The sequence below is a fragment of the Spodoptera frugiperda genome, chromosome 28 (assembly GCF_023101765.2).
Source record: "Spodoptera frugiperda isolate SF20-4 chromosome 28, AGI-APGP_CSIRO_Sfru_2.0, whole genome shotgun sequence".
In the NCBI taxonomy this organism is placed as follows: Eukaryota; Metazoa; Arthropoda; class Insecta; order Lepidoptera; family Noctuidae; genus Spodoptera; species Spodoptera frugiperda.
In genome coordinates, this window is record NC_064239.1 from 1,680,044 (window position 1) to 1,699,023 (window position 18,980).

The 18,980-nt window shown below is 36.1% G+C and overlaps 1 protein-coding gene across 21 annotated transcripts in view; it reads left to right on the forward strand.

Moving 5' to 3' along the window:
* LOC118264903 (CUGBP Elav-like family member 3-B) overlaps positions 1-18,980 on the forward strand; it is a 628,396-nt gene that overhangs the window by 572,424 nt on the left and 36,992 nt on the right. For all 21 annotated transcript variants that reach the window (XM_050705739.1, XM_050705723.1, XM_050705719.1 and 18 more), the window contains one exon: positions 6,612-6,691. In XM_050705739.1, coding sequence (XP_050561696.1) covers positions 6,612-6,691 — 80 coding nt within the window. The remainder of the gene's footprint in view (positions 1-6,611; positions 6,692-18,980) is intronic.

Consider the following 18,980-nt stretch of genomic DNA (forward strand, 5'->3'; position numbering starts at 1 on the left):
GTTAATTCTAAGCACGACATTTGTAAACCCACGACTGGAGTAAATCCTAGTGTGTGGCAATGTTTGTTTTTTTAATATAACGATAATACAATGTGATGTGTTTGTAAATGCACCCACGCCTCACGAGATAATCCTAATGTGGGGCTACGCTGCTTTTGAGGGTAAAAAATAAACATTTTCCTTTTTGTTTAGCATTTAGGTCATATTAAACGTTATGTCTATGTAGGTTAGTTCATATGAAACTTATATTTCATGTAGCACTGTACGCAGTTAGACAAAACCAATTGAATTATAAAATCTCGAATTGTTGAATCCCAGAACAGTACCAATATTAATTTATTGCCCAAAATAATTTAAGCCACTAATCAAACGATCCGAAAAACATGTCCCGACAACAATAAACATTATGTTTTTCACATAAAATATCAAAAATTTCAACGATATTTCAAAGGCAAGGGAACAAATTGTAGCGATAAGAACGTCACAGAAGTTAGGGTGTGTTTCACTGGAGTTGTTATCAGTTGGGGGCACTCCGGGCACTGAGGGCGAGGTCAACAGAGCACATCGCGAGATCCACTAAATCGAATGAAAAATTGTACCGACTTCAATGAACCGATGTTTTGAAGTAAACGTTCGCTGAATCGGCGGCCGTTGGGCCACGAATTGGAAAATGTCTGCGACCCCCAACGTAAGGTATTTCTCGAAACATCAGGCCCCTGGGACGCACAAAAAATTCAAGAACCCCTTTTTACGTGGAACCGCCTACTTCCAATATCCGTGTAATATTTTAGTCAAGGTGGAATTCTCGTATGCGAATAGTAACATAGCCATAATATGTTAAGGACATGTACAAGTTATGCAGACTTTGATTAGCACGTCTATTATGTCCAATTGTTGTTACGACACAGATTTACAGAGAAGACATTAATCAGAATTAATGCTACCTATGCTATGGCTAATACCTTGACAAAACATCAAAGTCAAAGGCAAAAATATTTATTTCAAATAGACCGGGCAGGCACTTTTGAATGTCAAAGCAAATATTACAATATAAAAAAAGCAAAATGTCTGTCTGTCGGTCAGTCAAACCACCTTGAATATGACCAGTGATTATACAAAACACACAATTATATACACACTATTAATTTACGCGACATATAGGAACAATACATAAATTATTATCTACCAGAAACAAAATATAGCCAAGTCACTGCTCAATCAAAGACCAACTTTTAAACAAAAACCAGTCATACTTTACTCACAACCATATCACATTATAACCATCACAGATATCACTCCAGTTAATGCAGTTATAATAGATCTCACACTGTTTACCTATCCCCCCCTCCCCCCACTACCCAATGTGCAGACCCGTTGAACTTCATACGACCAACTTTAAAATGAAAGATTCGCTGCGCCCCGTGTAATATTGAATTCTCAAACCGCGTATACTTACTATGCTGCTGGTCTGGATGTAGTTACGAGTATATGTGATTCATATTATGGAAAAAGGTGTTAAAATTATTACTTAGAAAAGTCCAGCAATTCTTTGCTCGACCCGGGTACCAAACCCTTTGATCCAGCAGTCACACTTGGGAACATATTGCCAATGAGGCAGTCAAAAAAAATATACAGTGAAAAACCTATAGAAACGACATTTTTAAATCTTTCCATTTACATCTATCTAACTTATAATTTGGGCTCACTAAACTTATAGGTAACTAACAATAACCACTAATATACTAAGAACGACTTACAAATGATGTTAAAGCAGTAATAAAATAAAATAAAACCTCTTTCATTCCACCGTTAATAGGCTGTAAGTATTACTTCCAATGCCAAAGAGAACTGTAAAAAAACATGCTGTATAACGTTCATATGTCAAAATTACTCCAATCGATTTCAAACCTTAATCATTTCCCGCTAAAGTTGAAAATTCGGTAAAAAAGATATTTGACAGATTGGGATATCCTGAGCATGTGGCGTTTCGCGCCCTTTCTTATGATGACGTCATAAAAGTAGGGTTGTCACTAGTTCTATTCAGTTTCTCGCCTTGGTGTGAATATGAAGTCATTAATGGATATATGGAAATGGGTCATTCTTGACTGGGCTAACAATAAGTCACTTAGTGGGACATTCTCAGTGGCTAACACCTTTCCATAGGTAGGCTGACATTTATTCGTATGATTGAATAAACTAGTATATTAATTGTGGAAGGGGAATTAAATACTGACATGTGTTATCTTATACTTATAACGATTCTTTCCATTCGGTTTATCTTTCTAGAATCGGATTATTCTAATAATCACAAAAGTAATAATACGTTAACTCATTCAAAAGTAGCGGTTATTTGTCCATCATACTTGGTTTTGTAAAAAACATCTGAACAGCTAAAACATTGGCAGATATTTCCAGTGGATGAAAGAAACTAACTACCGAATGGAATGCCTCCACAAAGGCATATTACTCTCCACGATTATTAAAAAATTAAAAGAAAACGAAAAAACTCACCATCTCTCAGCATACTAAAAATACAAACAGCTATTTAGTCATACAGGCAATCTTTTAACAATATCATCCAAAATCTGAACTCAAAAAACTATACGAAAACCTAACACAACTTCCATACATTCTAAATTACAATCTAATGAACCGAACCGAACGAACTAGTACTCATACTACTACCTTTTCCCGATAGATACATAATTTCTAATACACAACACAATATTATGTACTTTCCCAACAAACTCATACCTGTGTCGAGCATTGATTATGAACTTTGGTACCTAGGTACACTAACTATGCCTAGGTTTAAACCTAGGTCTAGAAACTTTGCTATCTTCGCATATTTCACGTGATATTCCAATTGGTTCGAATTTATTATGGAAAGATATCGGCGTTAGAAGTTTTCGTATTTCGTTTTGTGTGATGTTTTTTATGTGTGTGTGGTAGTGGAAGTTAGTTACTGTATTTAAACTATAAAAAGCACTGGAATATTGGTTAAGGTTAGAATAGTAATTGGCAAATTCATCCTAAGCAAGTGCATGGTTGTGTAAGGTAAAATTAAGATAAATGAATAAATTCATGAAAAGAGTAAACAAATAAGAAACATGTTATCTGCTGCAAACATCGTATTAGAAAGAACAATGCCCTAAAAATTGGGAAGCGAAGAAAAACAAACACAAAAGCACAAACAATCAAAAGGTCATAAGGACAATTCATTGGACATTTCTTGCTTCCTACATCAGACTCCGTATATAAAGAACGCGATCCTCCCAGCATGAGGTGCATTCAAATGTAGGAAATGGCCCACTGTGGTGCTAGAACCGATGAGCTAGCTCCGCTAATTTATAGCTATGTTTACACCCAAGTTTCTCAAGTTTCCCGCAGACACACATTTACCCAACTTATCCTTTGATAAATACAACGTAAACTAAAGTATTAATTCTACTTTTATGTATGTTTAACAAGACTTTTCGACAAGCCTCGATAAGGTGCACTTGTACAAAGGAGATACACTTGGAGCGACATTATTTTCATATCATAATAAAAGTAGCTTGACAAACAACGCACAAGAGACTCCTCGCACAAAGATGTTCTTTTGAAGAGCCCACATGTCGACGTGTGCGACGCACCTGTTTACTTTAACATGACGTCTGTCAAACATATAAAAGGTGCCTCTTCACGACGCACACAAAAAATGCTGTCGTCAAAGAACCTTTGACAAATTATCCTGTTAAGTTGACGAGTAAATATTCCGCCAGAGGACGCTCCCACTCTTATTGAGACGCTAGATTCGCTACTCTTTGAATTGTCAATTCGATAAGAAATAAAGACGTATCGCGGAATCAAGTGGCGAGCGCACTGCCACATTTAACATTATCGTCAGTTTTTAAGTGTCGCCGTATCCGACGTCGAGTGCCAAAGTTTTTAGCGTGTAATGCTTCCGATACATAAAACCATCCAATAATATTTGTGTTCGACGGCGACACGAAAACATTTTGCTCTGAGGCGCCCCCTATCGGTCGGCCATAAAGGCCTTTCGCGCGATAAAAACTGATCTGTGAGTTTGTCCGCCAACAACAGGAAAACAGATCTTTGGCGAGTGGCCAAGTTACCTGGTGGCTCCGGTGCAAAGGTGCCGCCGCGCGTCGCGCCACGCACTCCCCCTGCGTGCTATCTCCACACAGTCGAGTCTGCACTCGCGATAAAGGGTTAACAAATTGCATCCAACTTCCAAGCACACGTCGCCGAATGTGGAAGCAGTAAATAGTTCCATGTTTGCCGGCGAAGTTTTGACTTCTTTCTCACTCGCCAACTGACGTTCTCATAATGGCTTTTCCGGAGGTAGGAACGAGCGTTTTCATTGTAACGCTCTGGCGTGCGGCCGCCCGCGGCGCCGCCTCGCCGCCACGCCGCGCGGTCCGACTGCGTCACTCCTCAATTTGCTCCACCAATTGTCGCCATTTAAATTGTGTTCCTCGTACAATCCACGTTATTATTCTTTTATGCGAGCCCGCGCCTCGATCGCGACGTACAAAATTGTTTTTTTCTCTCGTCTATATCGGCGCTTATTTCGCGTTGTCTCTATTTTTGCAGGAGGCGGGGATGTAAACATGGTGCGGGGCTTAAAAGTGCGTCCTAATTTATTTGAGGCGCCTTTTCGGAAAACGTTTCAGCTATGGTCTTTTATCCAGTTGAACAAAGGATAATACGAATAAAAGCCAGTCGAGCATAATCGTACTTTCGTCGAGAGCTCCACGAAAGATAAAATAGTCACCACAATTTTCCCGGTAGAGTTTTTACCTTTCAGTGGCGCGGTTTTTTTGCGAGATTCAAAGCTGATTCAATAAGAAGTTACGAGCATACTTAGCGAGTATAACACTCGTGTGTACACTTACGTATATGTACCGCGGGAGGAGGAATGTATAATATTCGTAGTGATGTAACAAAAGGGGCGAGTTTGTTGATTGTTTATATTCGATTATCGCAAAACCAGTGGACCAATTTCGACGGCGCTTTTGTGAGCTCGCTTCTTAAAACATCTCAGATGATAATAACGGAGCTATCTGCATAATCAATATGAAACTGAACGAGATGAAGTCTTACCTACCAGTTTCTTTGAATAAACAATTTGTTTATTCGTCGGCGGCGACAGTTGGCTATTTGCGACGTTCAAGTTGAAATCGGTCAAGTTTATAATGCGTATTATAATGATTTATTCGGGATATTAGTGTGGGAGAGCGGCACCTGCCACTCTCAATATATCTAAAAGATCAACCCGTAACCGCGTAACTGATTTAGTTGCAGAGCCAAGTTGGCGGGTTCGGGTGGTAGTAAACTCATAAAGGGCTCCATCAGTCGTCATTAAGCGGACATGACGCTGATAGGCTCCGACGAGTCCCCGCGACCCGACCGCCTCGGGCCCTGCCCGTGATCGATGTACGACACATCGATACCTACTTCAGATGAAACTAAAATCCGTAACTTTATTTACATGCTCTAACGCGCCAGATTTAACAACAAACTTTTATTCTTACACAATTATTTGTTAAAAGTTGTGGTATAAAAGTTAGTTTTATATAAAACTGTCAAATATGAAATTTAGAAATTGAAAAACTTTATTTTTCGAAGGCAAAAGAAACCGATATTTTTAGACTCGTGATTATAATCGTATCAATAAAATATTCAAGTACAGCGTACTCAAAACCTAAAATCTGACCTATCAAATCGATAGCGAGCATCGAGAAAAATATTCGCATCGTATCACACAATCGTTATTTGATTACACACCTTCGCGATCACCGCTTGGATCCCCCGGTCCCTCGTACCTGCGGGGAGCAAGATTGATACGACCACGGCCGCAGCCTCTGACGGGTTGTTATTGAAAAATTGAGCGATAATCCCGCAGCGACCAGCCCCTGTTTAAGATTTCCTTTTTTCCAACATATTTTTAATAATTTCTCTGCCATAATTCCAGTAAGCTTTATTTTTAATAAGTGATTGGATCAATGTGGTGCTCCTGGATTTTGGTCCTTTTGGTGTGAGATTATGAGTTTAGCGGCTCAAAGGTTAACGTAAATAATAATTGTTTTTTGACGCAATGTTTTCTTGTTTTTTGTTTATTATATTTTTGGTTGTACAAAACAGAAATAATGATAGATCAAAGAATACTGATATAAAAATAAAATTTGTGGTTACTCGAAAATGTCTATTTTTATCATTATACATTGACGGCTACATTAGCAAAATAGGGATGATGACAGGGTATGAAAATTAAAAATCTAATTAGTCCGTCAGTTAGGTAATAAAAAAATATTAGACACGTATTTTTTTATTTTGTCATATAAGATAACAATACTTAGATAAAACGAATCAAAGTTTAGGAGTGGGAGCTAACTACGTCACTATAGAGTATAAAACGTACTCTAAAGTGACGTCACGCGATATTTAAAATGGATATATCTTCGAAAGTATTTGTTTCCGTAAGAAAATAAAAAATACGTGTCTAATATTTTTAAATAATCTACAAGACGGACATTAAAATAAAAATTAGTCATCTACCCTATTGTCGGCGTATCCTTCATATAACGGTCGATGTATTGTTCCAGGGTGCGCGTTCGTAAAGTTCAGCTCGCACCAGGAGGCGCAGGCAGCCATCACGAGCCTGCACGGAAGTCAAACTATGCCGGTAAGCACGCAACCACATTATCAGACACCAAGCTATGAGCGATCGCGGTGGAACTTGTGGCTCTTTTTTATTTGGTCCGAAATTTCGGTTGCAGCGGATATACATTTTAACTGTATGTTTTACTTATTTTGAATTCGTCTAAAATGCCTTTTGGTTGTACTTGCTTTTTTATGATAGACGACAAAATTAATATAACTACTTATTATATACGGTACACTTGTAGATCTACAAAAAAGAACTAAGAAGATATTCAAATTTCCATGATCCCAATTATTCCAAATAAACTAAAATAAAAAAAATATACGTCTCATGAGCGGTATCCCATATGCCTATACATATATAGTTTAGTTACCTACAGATAATTCAGGATTACAAAAATATTTCAACCTTGATTCACCTTAATAATCTTGAAGCAACCTTCAATAAATACATATCCTTATCTACTTAGGTACGAGGCTTGTTTCCGCCCTTATCTCCGAGGCGAACTATTTACAAACATTTGAACGGAAATAACTTATTCGTTTTCAATAAACTAGTCTCCGAAGCTCCTTCAGATTTCTGCGTCACACTTTTATTTAACTTCCCTCATTTTTCCGCTCTCCGTCGTTCCAACAAATTGGTAGGAACCAACATATTTTGTTCATTTACCACTTTAACCTTCCAGTCTTGTTATGGTTTTAGAAACTCTACAAGTTTTGAAAAAAATTGTGTATTTGATTTTAAAATATAGTAGTTGAAAATACTTAAAAAAAATTGAAATACTCTCGTCTATTTGCAAAACCATGATCTTGACAAGTCAACACTCTCGTTAGTACGAGTTTGTTTTTCGTTGAACTTAGTTGATCGAAACGAAACAGCGTATCGACACTCTGATTGGTCATTCAATGAATTAACCAATCAGAGCGCCGTGCGCCGTCTCATTTCGATCGCGTTCAACGTAGAACAAACTCATACTAAGCCCCCTGAGTCGGTCAAATTTTATGAAAAATTATCATCATCAACTAAAATGTCAAATTATTTGTAGGTTTTAAATCCCAGTTAGAAACATAATACTGTTTTTTTATTGCTTAAAAAAATATTTTTTCTACTACCAAAATATCTTCTAAAAAAATAACAATAGCTCAACATTTCTCACACAAAATAACCTGTCAACGACTAAACTAGTTAATTTTCCAAAAAAAAAATAACATTCTCATTCTCATTCCCGCCACCGCTTGTATTTAGGGCACATCACATGTCGACAAAGCATTGAGTTATTCGCCTACGTATGTACGCTGATAGAATAGTTAGTGAACTAGTAAACAGAATGAACCCTGACTTCACGCAACCCTGATACTTGATACACCGACTATAAAGATGGCGCTGATTTCGCGTTGATGAGACGGGCTGTGTACACTGTAAGCCATACTACATAATATTATAAATGCGTTTGTGAGTTTATGTATGTTTGTTACTTAATCACGGCAGGCAGGATTGCGATGAAATTTAGAACAAGGGTAGATTGTGGTCTGAAATAACAGATACTTTTATCCCTTAGTACGTCCCATAAAAATAATCTCGTTATCTGCTACTCTCAATGGCCGATCTTAAATAATACTAATTAATTACCATTTCGTCTTAAGTACGAAAAAAACAGGCTTTATAAAAAAATAATTAGGTATAACAATCATTTAAACTATTTAAGATCGAATTATGACATTAGTTCTATAGAGTTTCTGTCAATTGGAAATCGATCCCAAGATTTTAGATTAAAATACCGTGGCAATTTAATTTAACCTTGCAAAAGCTATGTATGTATTTATAACATCTTTACTGTAGAAACTGTTTTAAAAAAACGACATCAAACTATGCAGTTATTCAGTCATGTGTTAAGCAAGACAATAAAAACGTTTGACATGTCAAAAAATTTAAACCATTTCAAAAATCTATATTTAGTACGGAGAAAGGAATCCGACCTTTTGATACCTCCACATGATCGTAAAAGATGTCTCCGAGATGAAATTGATTTAGTCTGCCAAAGGTCGTACATTCACTGTGTGGTACGTGGGTCAACTTGAACATAATGATATTGGAACTTATGTAATCCTGGATTTTCTATTCCAATGTCAGGCTACGACGTCAAAACTTTCCTTACAACATATTTGAGAGAAAGTTTTGGACGTTCAGTAATAAGTGTTTGTCAAATTTAAAATTTGGAGGCTATAAATGTTACTTTTTATTTAGAATCAAAGTTTTAATTGTTGTAGCTTTACCTAAATTATCAACAACAATATCCTCTATAACATTGTAAAAAACAATACAAAACAGAATAATTAACACGAAGCTAACAAAATGTATACAAATTTGCAAATAGGTTTCCAACTTTCGGAAAAAAGTAGTAAAATCGAGTGTCCGATCCAGCAGTTTAACTTTTTAATTAGTGGCTGTCCGACGTCCGGCGAGCCCACACCGCGCCAGAATAAAACATCGATACTCATTAATTCGAATAATCGATTCCTTTTTGCTAATCTCTTGAATAATCTTTGAGTTAATGTCCTTAATTGATGCTCTTGGCTTTCTACTAATTTCTTTTTACAGATACATACTAAATTAGATTGTTATGTACGTTTGTGATAGAGTAACAGTATTATTCACACGTAAATACAACAATATTGAATACAATACACAACAATATGGAAAGCCCATAAATTCCACAACCATACAGCTCATAATTCTACCACACATGTTTCGGGAAATTGTAATTAGGAACCATACAACTTAACCCCGCTTACCCTCGACAGGAATCCACTTATATTAATTGTTACGAAAGGTAACTTGGGGTAAAAGCGTCCCACTAAATGAAAGAAGCCGTCCGCTTATTACACGGGTATAAAGTACCAACCATTATGATATTAAATCTCGTTTCGACTTCACTCTGACCGCTGAATAGCAATAAATTTAATTGGTACACTGATCACAAAATAAATCGACAGTGTATAATAACATATCAATTTTCAATCAATTCGTAATCAGTCACAATTCGGTTTTGCGAATGAATGTATTTTGTAACATTGAAACTGAACGTTTTTGATTAATATCAATCTGATATTTATTAATTACTCCACTTTATATGGGACTGTCATCTGCTCAATACGCGTTATTGACGTTAATATTGATACTACACGAGAGCAACAATGTCATGAGTTCATAACCCCGAACATAATCAGGTCTCTTTAATTATGGACTCACATAAAGAGACATAAAGCTGAATATAGTAAAAATGGTGTCCTGTAATCAAGTGCAAACTAGCATTGGACCGTTGACAAGCCGAACACAGTCAGTTCGAGTGAGGTTTTGTTGGAGTCAGAATAGAAATTCGGCGGGCACTCGGCGAGCCCGATAATTCCTTTTGCCGAGCGACGACACAAAAGCCCGCTCACTCCCGCCCCCCGGATTTGCTCTCAACTCCTCCTAATGACGTTTTTGTCTGGCCCTCTCTACCTCTAGTCTTGTATTCTGTACAAATATTGATTGACTTGTATGGCGTTTCGTTTGAAAACGTATTTCGTTGTACAAATTTCTAAGCCCCATTTTTAGTTATTCTATTTAGTTTTCCAATTTTGTCCCCTGTATTATTTGACCGTGGCGAAGTGTTTGACTGCTTTACTTTCAAATTGTGTTAGAAAAGTAATTTGTTCAATAACTTTGTTTTAGTTTACAATGGTTTAAGTTGCGAAGTTAATAGAAAATGACGGGGCAGACTGTAAGTAAATTACGAGAAGTTTGTGTGCGTGAATTTATGCAAGTTGCAAAGTAAGCTAGTATTTTTCGATAAATATGCAGTTTAGTCAAAATTAAGTCTTGTTTGTGTAGTGTTAAGGTAGATTATTCTACTTCATTGGTGTGTTCTACAGTCGGACTAATCCGGATAAATAAAATACCCCTTTACCTGAACTTGTTCATCCCTTTCAAGTAAAAAAATCATTCAAATCTGTCTGTGGGTTCAGATAATCTTGTCCAAGGTCGTGTGCATTATACCTTTTATCTCTTTGGTCGCAACCTCATTTGTGATACAGGAGTATACTACTTTGACCTTATTTGTTTCGTACAGAGATGGTAGAAGATAATTTTGATGTTTAGGAACGAACAGAATAAACTTAGGTTTTTGGTAAGGGTCGCTCATGTTTTATTAATGCATTTTGTTTTAGTCAAATCTTCTAGATGTATAACTTACTTACTAACTACATTGAACTTCCCATGTAAATTTCAATAAATTCGTTTATTTTCACGCACCAAAAAAACATGCAAAAATGTAACCTCAACAAACAAAACTCAGTTGAAACACCAGTCGGCACCTTGTCCTCAACATAAACAATTCCAAGTTTGGAGGTCAGTTTACAATGTTGTTTTTTTTTTTTAATAATTGGTCTACTGAGTGCACGGTCTTATTAGGGGAAAAATTTCAAGTGCTTCGGGCATACAATATGGTACTTGGACTTTAGTACCTTATTATACCAGTACATGTATAATGTTGTGATATTCTTTCCTTTGAGTTCTTGGGGAGCTTCGCCATTGTTGTGCTTTGATATTAGATTTACCTGTGCACTGTACGGGCTTTGCATACGACACAATATGTCATTTTGCTTTATAGGAAATTGAAAGAAGAAAAAGATGGAAAGTGTGTCATTTATATTATATATTGCCTGTTGTGTCTTTATAAAGTGCATCATCATGGTACAAAATAATTGTTTTTTTAATAATGACATACTCAAATCTCTTTTCGGTATCATGTAACAGACACTCTCGCTCATAAGTGTTGTCTTCGCTTTTTGAAGACATAACTGGCTATTGTCTCGTCTATCAATATCTTTCATTTTTTTTATATTGGGTATTTGATTTGACCAACAAAGCCATTTCCATTATACAAATGCTTGGATATTTATTATTCTTTAATTGTTTATATACTGAGGTGCATACTCCATAGATGACAACCAAATTCTTTCAATTGAAACCTGGAAATTTTAGAACATAATCTTAATATGCTACAGTTTTTCTTCATCAGATATATAATTGTGACTGTCTACCTGGTACTCATACAAACATTTACATATAAGACAAGTTGTAATGGCATCATACTGTTGGTCCACTGCCGTAATATAGTAGGTACATAGTGTGACATATTAGTACAACATAACATGTGTATGTATGTTTATATGTACTGAACTACCGTCGTAAACAATGGAATGTTATAAACAGGGAAGTATTTGTTAAATATGTACTAGTGTTTGCTAGTGTGTAGCTTCTGGTGCCACAAAGAAATTACATAATTTGTCAGGAGTTACAAGAACATTTAAATGTAGACTGTCACTATTACCTAATGCATTAAACATAGTATATGGTTTTTTTAAATATTTACAACTGATCGTAACTTCTAATCTAATTAATAAATAATATTATACATTTATCGAAACGTCTTCTATTCAAGTGTTACACAAGCACATCAAAAATTAAATTACATTAAAACGATTAAACCAAAAAATAAGAAACTTAATTAAACCGTAAAACAAAAGTGCTTAATATCTAAAGTAAGTGCTGAGCCCGAAATTAATGTAGTCACCTTCTTCAATCTGTAATAAAAAAATGTGCCATTAATTTCTTCACGAACTTAAATTTTTAAGACATCATTCTACTAGCAATGTAAAAAAGTTTTCGTCAATTTGTCTTTCAACGTAAGAAAATTAATCTTCTAAACTAAAATAGCGTTTAACTCGACCGCTAGATAAGTGGGTACACTAAATTTTTCTTGGCAAAATAGCAAAAGGGACATTAGACGCGGTCGCTCCGAACTTGGGGCGTGTGATAAGCGCCAGTTAGAGGGCGCTGCGAACTATTTACCCAGCTTATGAGCGAAGCGGGCGCAAAATTAAGAGATTTTCCCGCTCCAGTACAAACAGTGTGGATCGACCCTTATTAAAAGCGGCCATTTTAAAATGAAGACGCGACGATGACGTGGTATTTGTTTAGGCATCGAACGTTACTATATTAAAAGTGAGTGCGCGCATTATTAATATGTGAGTAAACAGAATCTCAATTGCCTTTTTACATACAGCGTGTTTGGGTTTTGTTTTGGTTCTATAAAACGCTGAGGCCTCGATGGTAACTGATTGTGAGTGCAAGTTGACCCAAGATAATTCTCGGGTTGGGCATAGTATAATCACATCAAAATATCAACAGTCTGTAAGTGGAAAAACTCGGAAAATGTCACATTGGTACTTGCCGTTGGTAGGTTTCGAACCCGCACCCTCATGCATGAGAAGCGAGCGTCTTAAATCTCTGGGCCATCACGACATTTAGTATAATCAGTATAATCAGATGTTACAAAACAACAAAGATAAACATGAGGCATCAGGCCCAATACCTAAATACCTAAACACTAGCTCCACAGAACGTAACTCTATTAAAACGTATACAGTACTCTAGACCTAACCGCGTTGTATGACGAAATAATTTGACAATACCACGTCATTCAATTAAGTGACGAGTCTGTTGTTGTAACGTGTTTGTCGCGCTTAATCTATGTCACACCTTCGTCCCCGGGTGAACGTGTAAACATGCGGTCATTATTGTTTTATAGACATATCTCCGAGTTAATTACTGAATGTTAGGTATTGTACTCAGCGTCGCGTCTGTGTTGCTTAGTCTGTGGTGTCAATGTTATTGTTTAGGTATTTGTCAGTTTCGTGGGTTCTGGATGTGATTTAATTTGATAGGAATAGTTAGATTTAAAGAAACAGATATCGTACATGGTACATATGATATTGTACATGAAAAAACAAATGAGAAATCGTTTTAGGATGCGACCTTGGGTTAGTTATAAAAAAGAATATTTATGTTAACTATAAACATTTATTACAATTCATTTATCACATTTCATTGTACCGTACTTATATTCTAAATACAATATGTTCTGATTCATTATATTATTATTTAATTTCACAAATAATGTGTTTATATTTTAATATATGTTTTCAGTTGCACAATTTCATCTTGTTAACCCTTATTACAAACACGTATTATATTACAAACAAAATAGACCACCAGACAGGCACGCCTTAATTATTTTAAAATATGTAATATTAATTATGTTCGCATGAAATATGCTGAAATACACACGAAGTATGATACCCAATCGTCCTTGTTTGTATGTAAACATGATATTTTAACCAAAGAGTTGAAAAAAAATTAATGAAAGCCACATTTTTCACGATAGAAATACTATATTTTTGGAGAAACCACATAAATGGCCGCTTGTATCTGGTTTCCAGTGATGATTAACGCTGAAAACATACGGTGGAGTTTATAAACAGTATACAGGGTGACTGGTAATTAGTGAAGGATATTTAAATACGTGATTAAACTCATGATTACAAACAACTTTCCCAAAGAAACTTTTTTTGTATACGTTTTATCACATAGTGAGATACATTTTATTATTGTACGTCCACATTTTAGTATTTTACTAGGAAATTTATAAACTTACGGTGTTTTTACTTTCCAGTGACATTCTCTTATACAAAGATAAACAATAATCACGTCTCATCTCTATTTTTTTCCCAACACTCGACAAAGAAAGTGGACTCAACTATCACGCGTAAGTTTCCAAATAAAACGTGATTCAGACGTCCTAAAGTCACTTTTATATCTCAAACCCTCCTTTCATAAATACCCAAACATGTTACAGCGTTAACGAGATTCTTTTATATTGTTAATTGTGGCTCTCCACTAAAGCGCCTAATATTTATATGGCTTTGTGATTACAATGGCCGAGATTACACCCTCTTCGCTTAAAAGCGGGCTATTAATATAGAATATTGCTGGAATTACTAACCTCTAACATATTGTTTGTATTTTTTATTTATATGGAATTTTGATACGATTTTTATTTTTTTTTACATTCAACAATGGTAATATTACATGCTTCAAATATTACATTTACTTCACAAAATTACAGACGGCATCAAGCTTAAAAATTAAGTCATAACTCATCACAGAATGTATTAGAGACAAATGCTACGCTCGCTACACTGTCTACGCGGGCTGCTACGTAACGCTACGAAATGCTACGAAGTGCTACGAAGTTACTTCACTTTCGTAGCACAGTAATTACACTTTAGCTATCTGTCTCGCGGCTGACTAATATTACTTTAGCTTTAGGACTTATAATTCTGAGCTCTTTAACGTTGGATTTATTCAATTATTTTAATTAGATTTTTAATATCGACAGCGTTTTGCATAAGTGGTGAGTTTTTATTGAGTCGACGCTTATTGGCTTTGTTATTAAATGTGTAATGAAAAATTGATTACGAAAAAAAGTTAAAATTTTAATAATCTAACTTAATTATAAATCGGTTTCAGCCTTATTAAACTTAGATCTGAGATCATTTTCTTTACTCTAAATACTGAAAAATTCATAACTTTTTGTTATACGTTATATAAATAAACCGCAAAAGGATAATTTTAGTTTAGACCTAAATCTTCATAACGTTTGGCTTCATAAAGTAAGCCTAGTATATTTTTTAAATTACAATAAATAACTATAATAAATTCCTTTGATCTCCAGCCCCTTGCAAATACAAATAAAATAGCTTGACAGCAAATAAAAATAAACCATATTTACTTTAAATTAAGTTTGAACATTGCTTTTAAAGTTGTATTTCATGAATAATAATTTGTGTCTTAATAAATATTACGTGTATACAGACAAGTTGTATATAAATAAAGGCTACAAAAATTAAACTAAAAGTCCATATACATACGGTACGTATTATGTTGTTCACTGCACCTACATAATAATTAAAATACACTTTTATCTCAATGTTTATCCACATTTTTGACAAATATAGAACAGTATTTATGCATCTATGTACGTTTATATGTCTGTATCACTGGCCATACGTGTAACGGTACAGTCAGATAGGCCCGGTGCAGATTATTGCGCTCGGTGTAACGCCTACACTTTATTGCCATACGCACCTACCGTGCGCCGCCGTGTGCCGCCGTATTTATTCCCCGGGACACGTTGCAAACGAATATCTTTTTATTTTTGCTGCCTCGCTCTTTTTTTGTTTGGATTTGTCTTTTTGTTTTTATTTGTTTAAGATAAATATTGTTGATTGTGTATTAATATTTTTGACGTGGAAGTAAGATACTTTATTTATTTAAAGTAAGTTTTCGTCCCAATATACCTTTTGATAAAATACCAATATCACAAGACTCAAGGATAATAATTTGATCGACATGTGACTTTTAATATACGTATTGAAGTAGCCGTACTACATTTATAGGTAACCTAGAATCCCTAACGAAAGTATTGTGAGGCGTGGGTAGCGGGAACATCGCAGTCCGTGATGCTCTGAATTATCATCTGTATACGCGGCGCGAAGCCCTCCTCGAACGAACCCTTATTGAAAACATTTACATATGTATGTACGTATCACCGGGACGTACGTGCTTCGCCCTCACATATTGTAAACGAGAACGCTCCAATATTATCAAAGTTAGCGATGAAATCGACGATTTACTACGCAGCTTAAGGTAATGATAGAATATTTTCGATCGACTCTCTCAAATATTCGAGAACGCTTTATCGAGACTATGGAATCATCGTAATGGGTCCCCGATGGTTCGGAAGCGGGCTGTCGGGAACAGATTGACTGTCGTGTAAGCTGTTCGCTTCGATCCGGTTTGTGTTTCAACTTGTTACGAGTATGAGACGCGATAATAACATGAAATTGACGCTCTCGACTTCGTGAGCGTTTGAATTTGATGGCAATTTCGTTTTTATTTTATCTTCGTTTTGTCAGCATTCTCTGTGAGGTGTAATACCTTATTGGTGAATAGCAGACGAAAATAAAAAGCGAGCTACATTTAGATATTGCACGACAGTAAATTGAATTTGTGAGTAATATTGTGAGCTGTATACATACATTTGAATCTCTATAAATCTTGAGGCTGTAGCCACACACTAGCCCCCTCCCCAGAACCGCTCCAAGTTATCGCCCACGCGCCTCTTTTCATGAGAACAACAGCTGATTCACTGTTTTTCTTAGTACCCGCAGATCGATATGGAAATACAGTATAACTTTATTAACATAGAGTAACAAAGGCTAATTATCCGGGGGCTCACGCATACCATTACGTGCCGACCTCTCTGCCTACCCCAGAACGCTGTGTTGGTAATTAAGCGAATACATAAATGCATAGTTTATTGAGCGTGCGAGAAGTTCGCGTTGTGAGGTTATTTGAATGTGTAGATTTGATGGAGTTTTTGGTTCAAGTCAAGATTGGTATTATTTATTCATTGGGGTGAACAAATACTCGGGTTATATGTAACTTGACATTATTTTACCGACTGCTCATACAAACGCGGGGAGGCGCTGTCAAGATGAGTTATTGCTGTGGTTTTTGGAGCTTTGATTCTTGTAATATGTCAATGTTATGATGTAACTGTGTTTATTAAAAGACTAGGGGATATATTTGTAGAGACATCGGGTTTTAAAAGATGGAATGTAAAATTACAAAGCACATAATATGTATTCTTGGTTTTCAATTGAAATACATGCCACAGTCCGGTACATAAATAAATCAAATATGTCACTTAATTCTCGAAGGGGCAGGCAAAAGTACAGATACATACGTTATATACCCTTAGTAATTGTGTTCAACAAGAAATAATTCGTCCCTACAACAGCAGACGCCATTCGTCATATCTCCCTACGTACCGCAGTCCAATCATCAAACGAAAACGCCTCCACACCTAAATCACACACGAGGCCAAAGAAACAAATTTCGCCAGTCATTTCAGGTTAGCTGGCTATCCGGCCGCAGACACCGGACCGGCACGGCCTGTCCGCCGTGACGAAGCCTTGATTAGAGTTCCGGCTCTCCGGCACGGACCGGCACGACGGCACGCTTCCACAGCGAAATATCATCACTTGCAAAATAAAGGGAAAAGACAACTTTGTTTCAGTATGGTAATATTGAACGAAAATAGCGCTCGCGTTCAAAAATCGAACGCGTAAGCTACGGTGCATATTTTGAATAGTGCTTTGAGACTAAATTAGGCTGATGGTGTTTTGTTTTTGAAACCTTTTTCGAAGTCAAAGTCAGTCACATATTTGAATGCAATATATATTCTAATTGATGGTCCTAACTAGGATCGATCTGAATGAATAATAATGATCAATTTAACTTTAGACGGAGCTTAAACTATCTACTCGTCCTTGTAGTTATTAATGTTGATAACACCATCTGCATCTCAAACTATCAAAAATATAACTTAAGAATATTGAAAAAAGTACAAGTAAATGTTGTACAAAGCTTTATCAAAATCACTAAAAAAAGAACTACAAAAGCACGTCGAACACAAAAATGTAGGACAAGAGCTCTTTCAATAAAATCCCCCGAACTACTCAACGCCACTTCCATAAAGGTCCCCGAAACTTGCTAACAGCACTTTCGCGGAACGTTTGTCTAAAAATCCGAAAAATACAAAAAATCCTTTTTGGGCTAAAATTCGTAAAAATACTAATGGTATTCCGGGCGAGGAGGCCGTTAATAAATTCAATGGAAGTGCATGGCGGTGGAGGGTTGAAGGGCATTTCTCAGGCGGAGGCCGTATGCAGATGTCTGTTTGTCCAGTCATTACAGCCGGGATGTTTGCGAAGCCGGCCCGGCCGCGGCCCAACTTACTTGCGAATAACTGCGCGGAAATTAAAGCAGTCCGCTTGTGTACTTTCCATTTTAAATAGAAGTTATTTGATTACTTAATTAATGCATCTCCGTCCTACATTTTTCATTTCCTACTACCGAATTGTGTCAATAGTCGAATCAATTTCAATAATAACACATTTTAAAAGCATATAGCAATTTGATGCTAATGCCAATCCCTATATCACATTTACGATGCTACGCTATTATATATCAAGACAAATATAAGATATTAAGACAGTAATAAGCTAAACTAACCCCTAATCAGTTGTGACGGCTATCACGAAGGCAGAGCAAAAAATAACAAAAAGAAGTCATAAGGAAAAATATTCCCATAATTTGCACCATAAGGGCGCATTTCGTATGCACCCAAGATCCACATTTTTGCATTTGTAATTGGGATCATTGTGTAATTATTCAGTCGTTAGTGCGCCAATCTATGCCGTAGACGCCAACCGACATTAAAATGCGAATTATTTTGTATAATAATCGTTTCTCAGTAGATTTTTGTAATTTCTAACGATGTGTTATATATTCTACG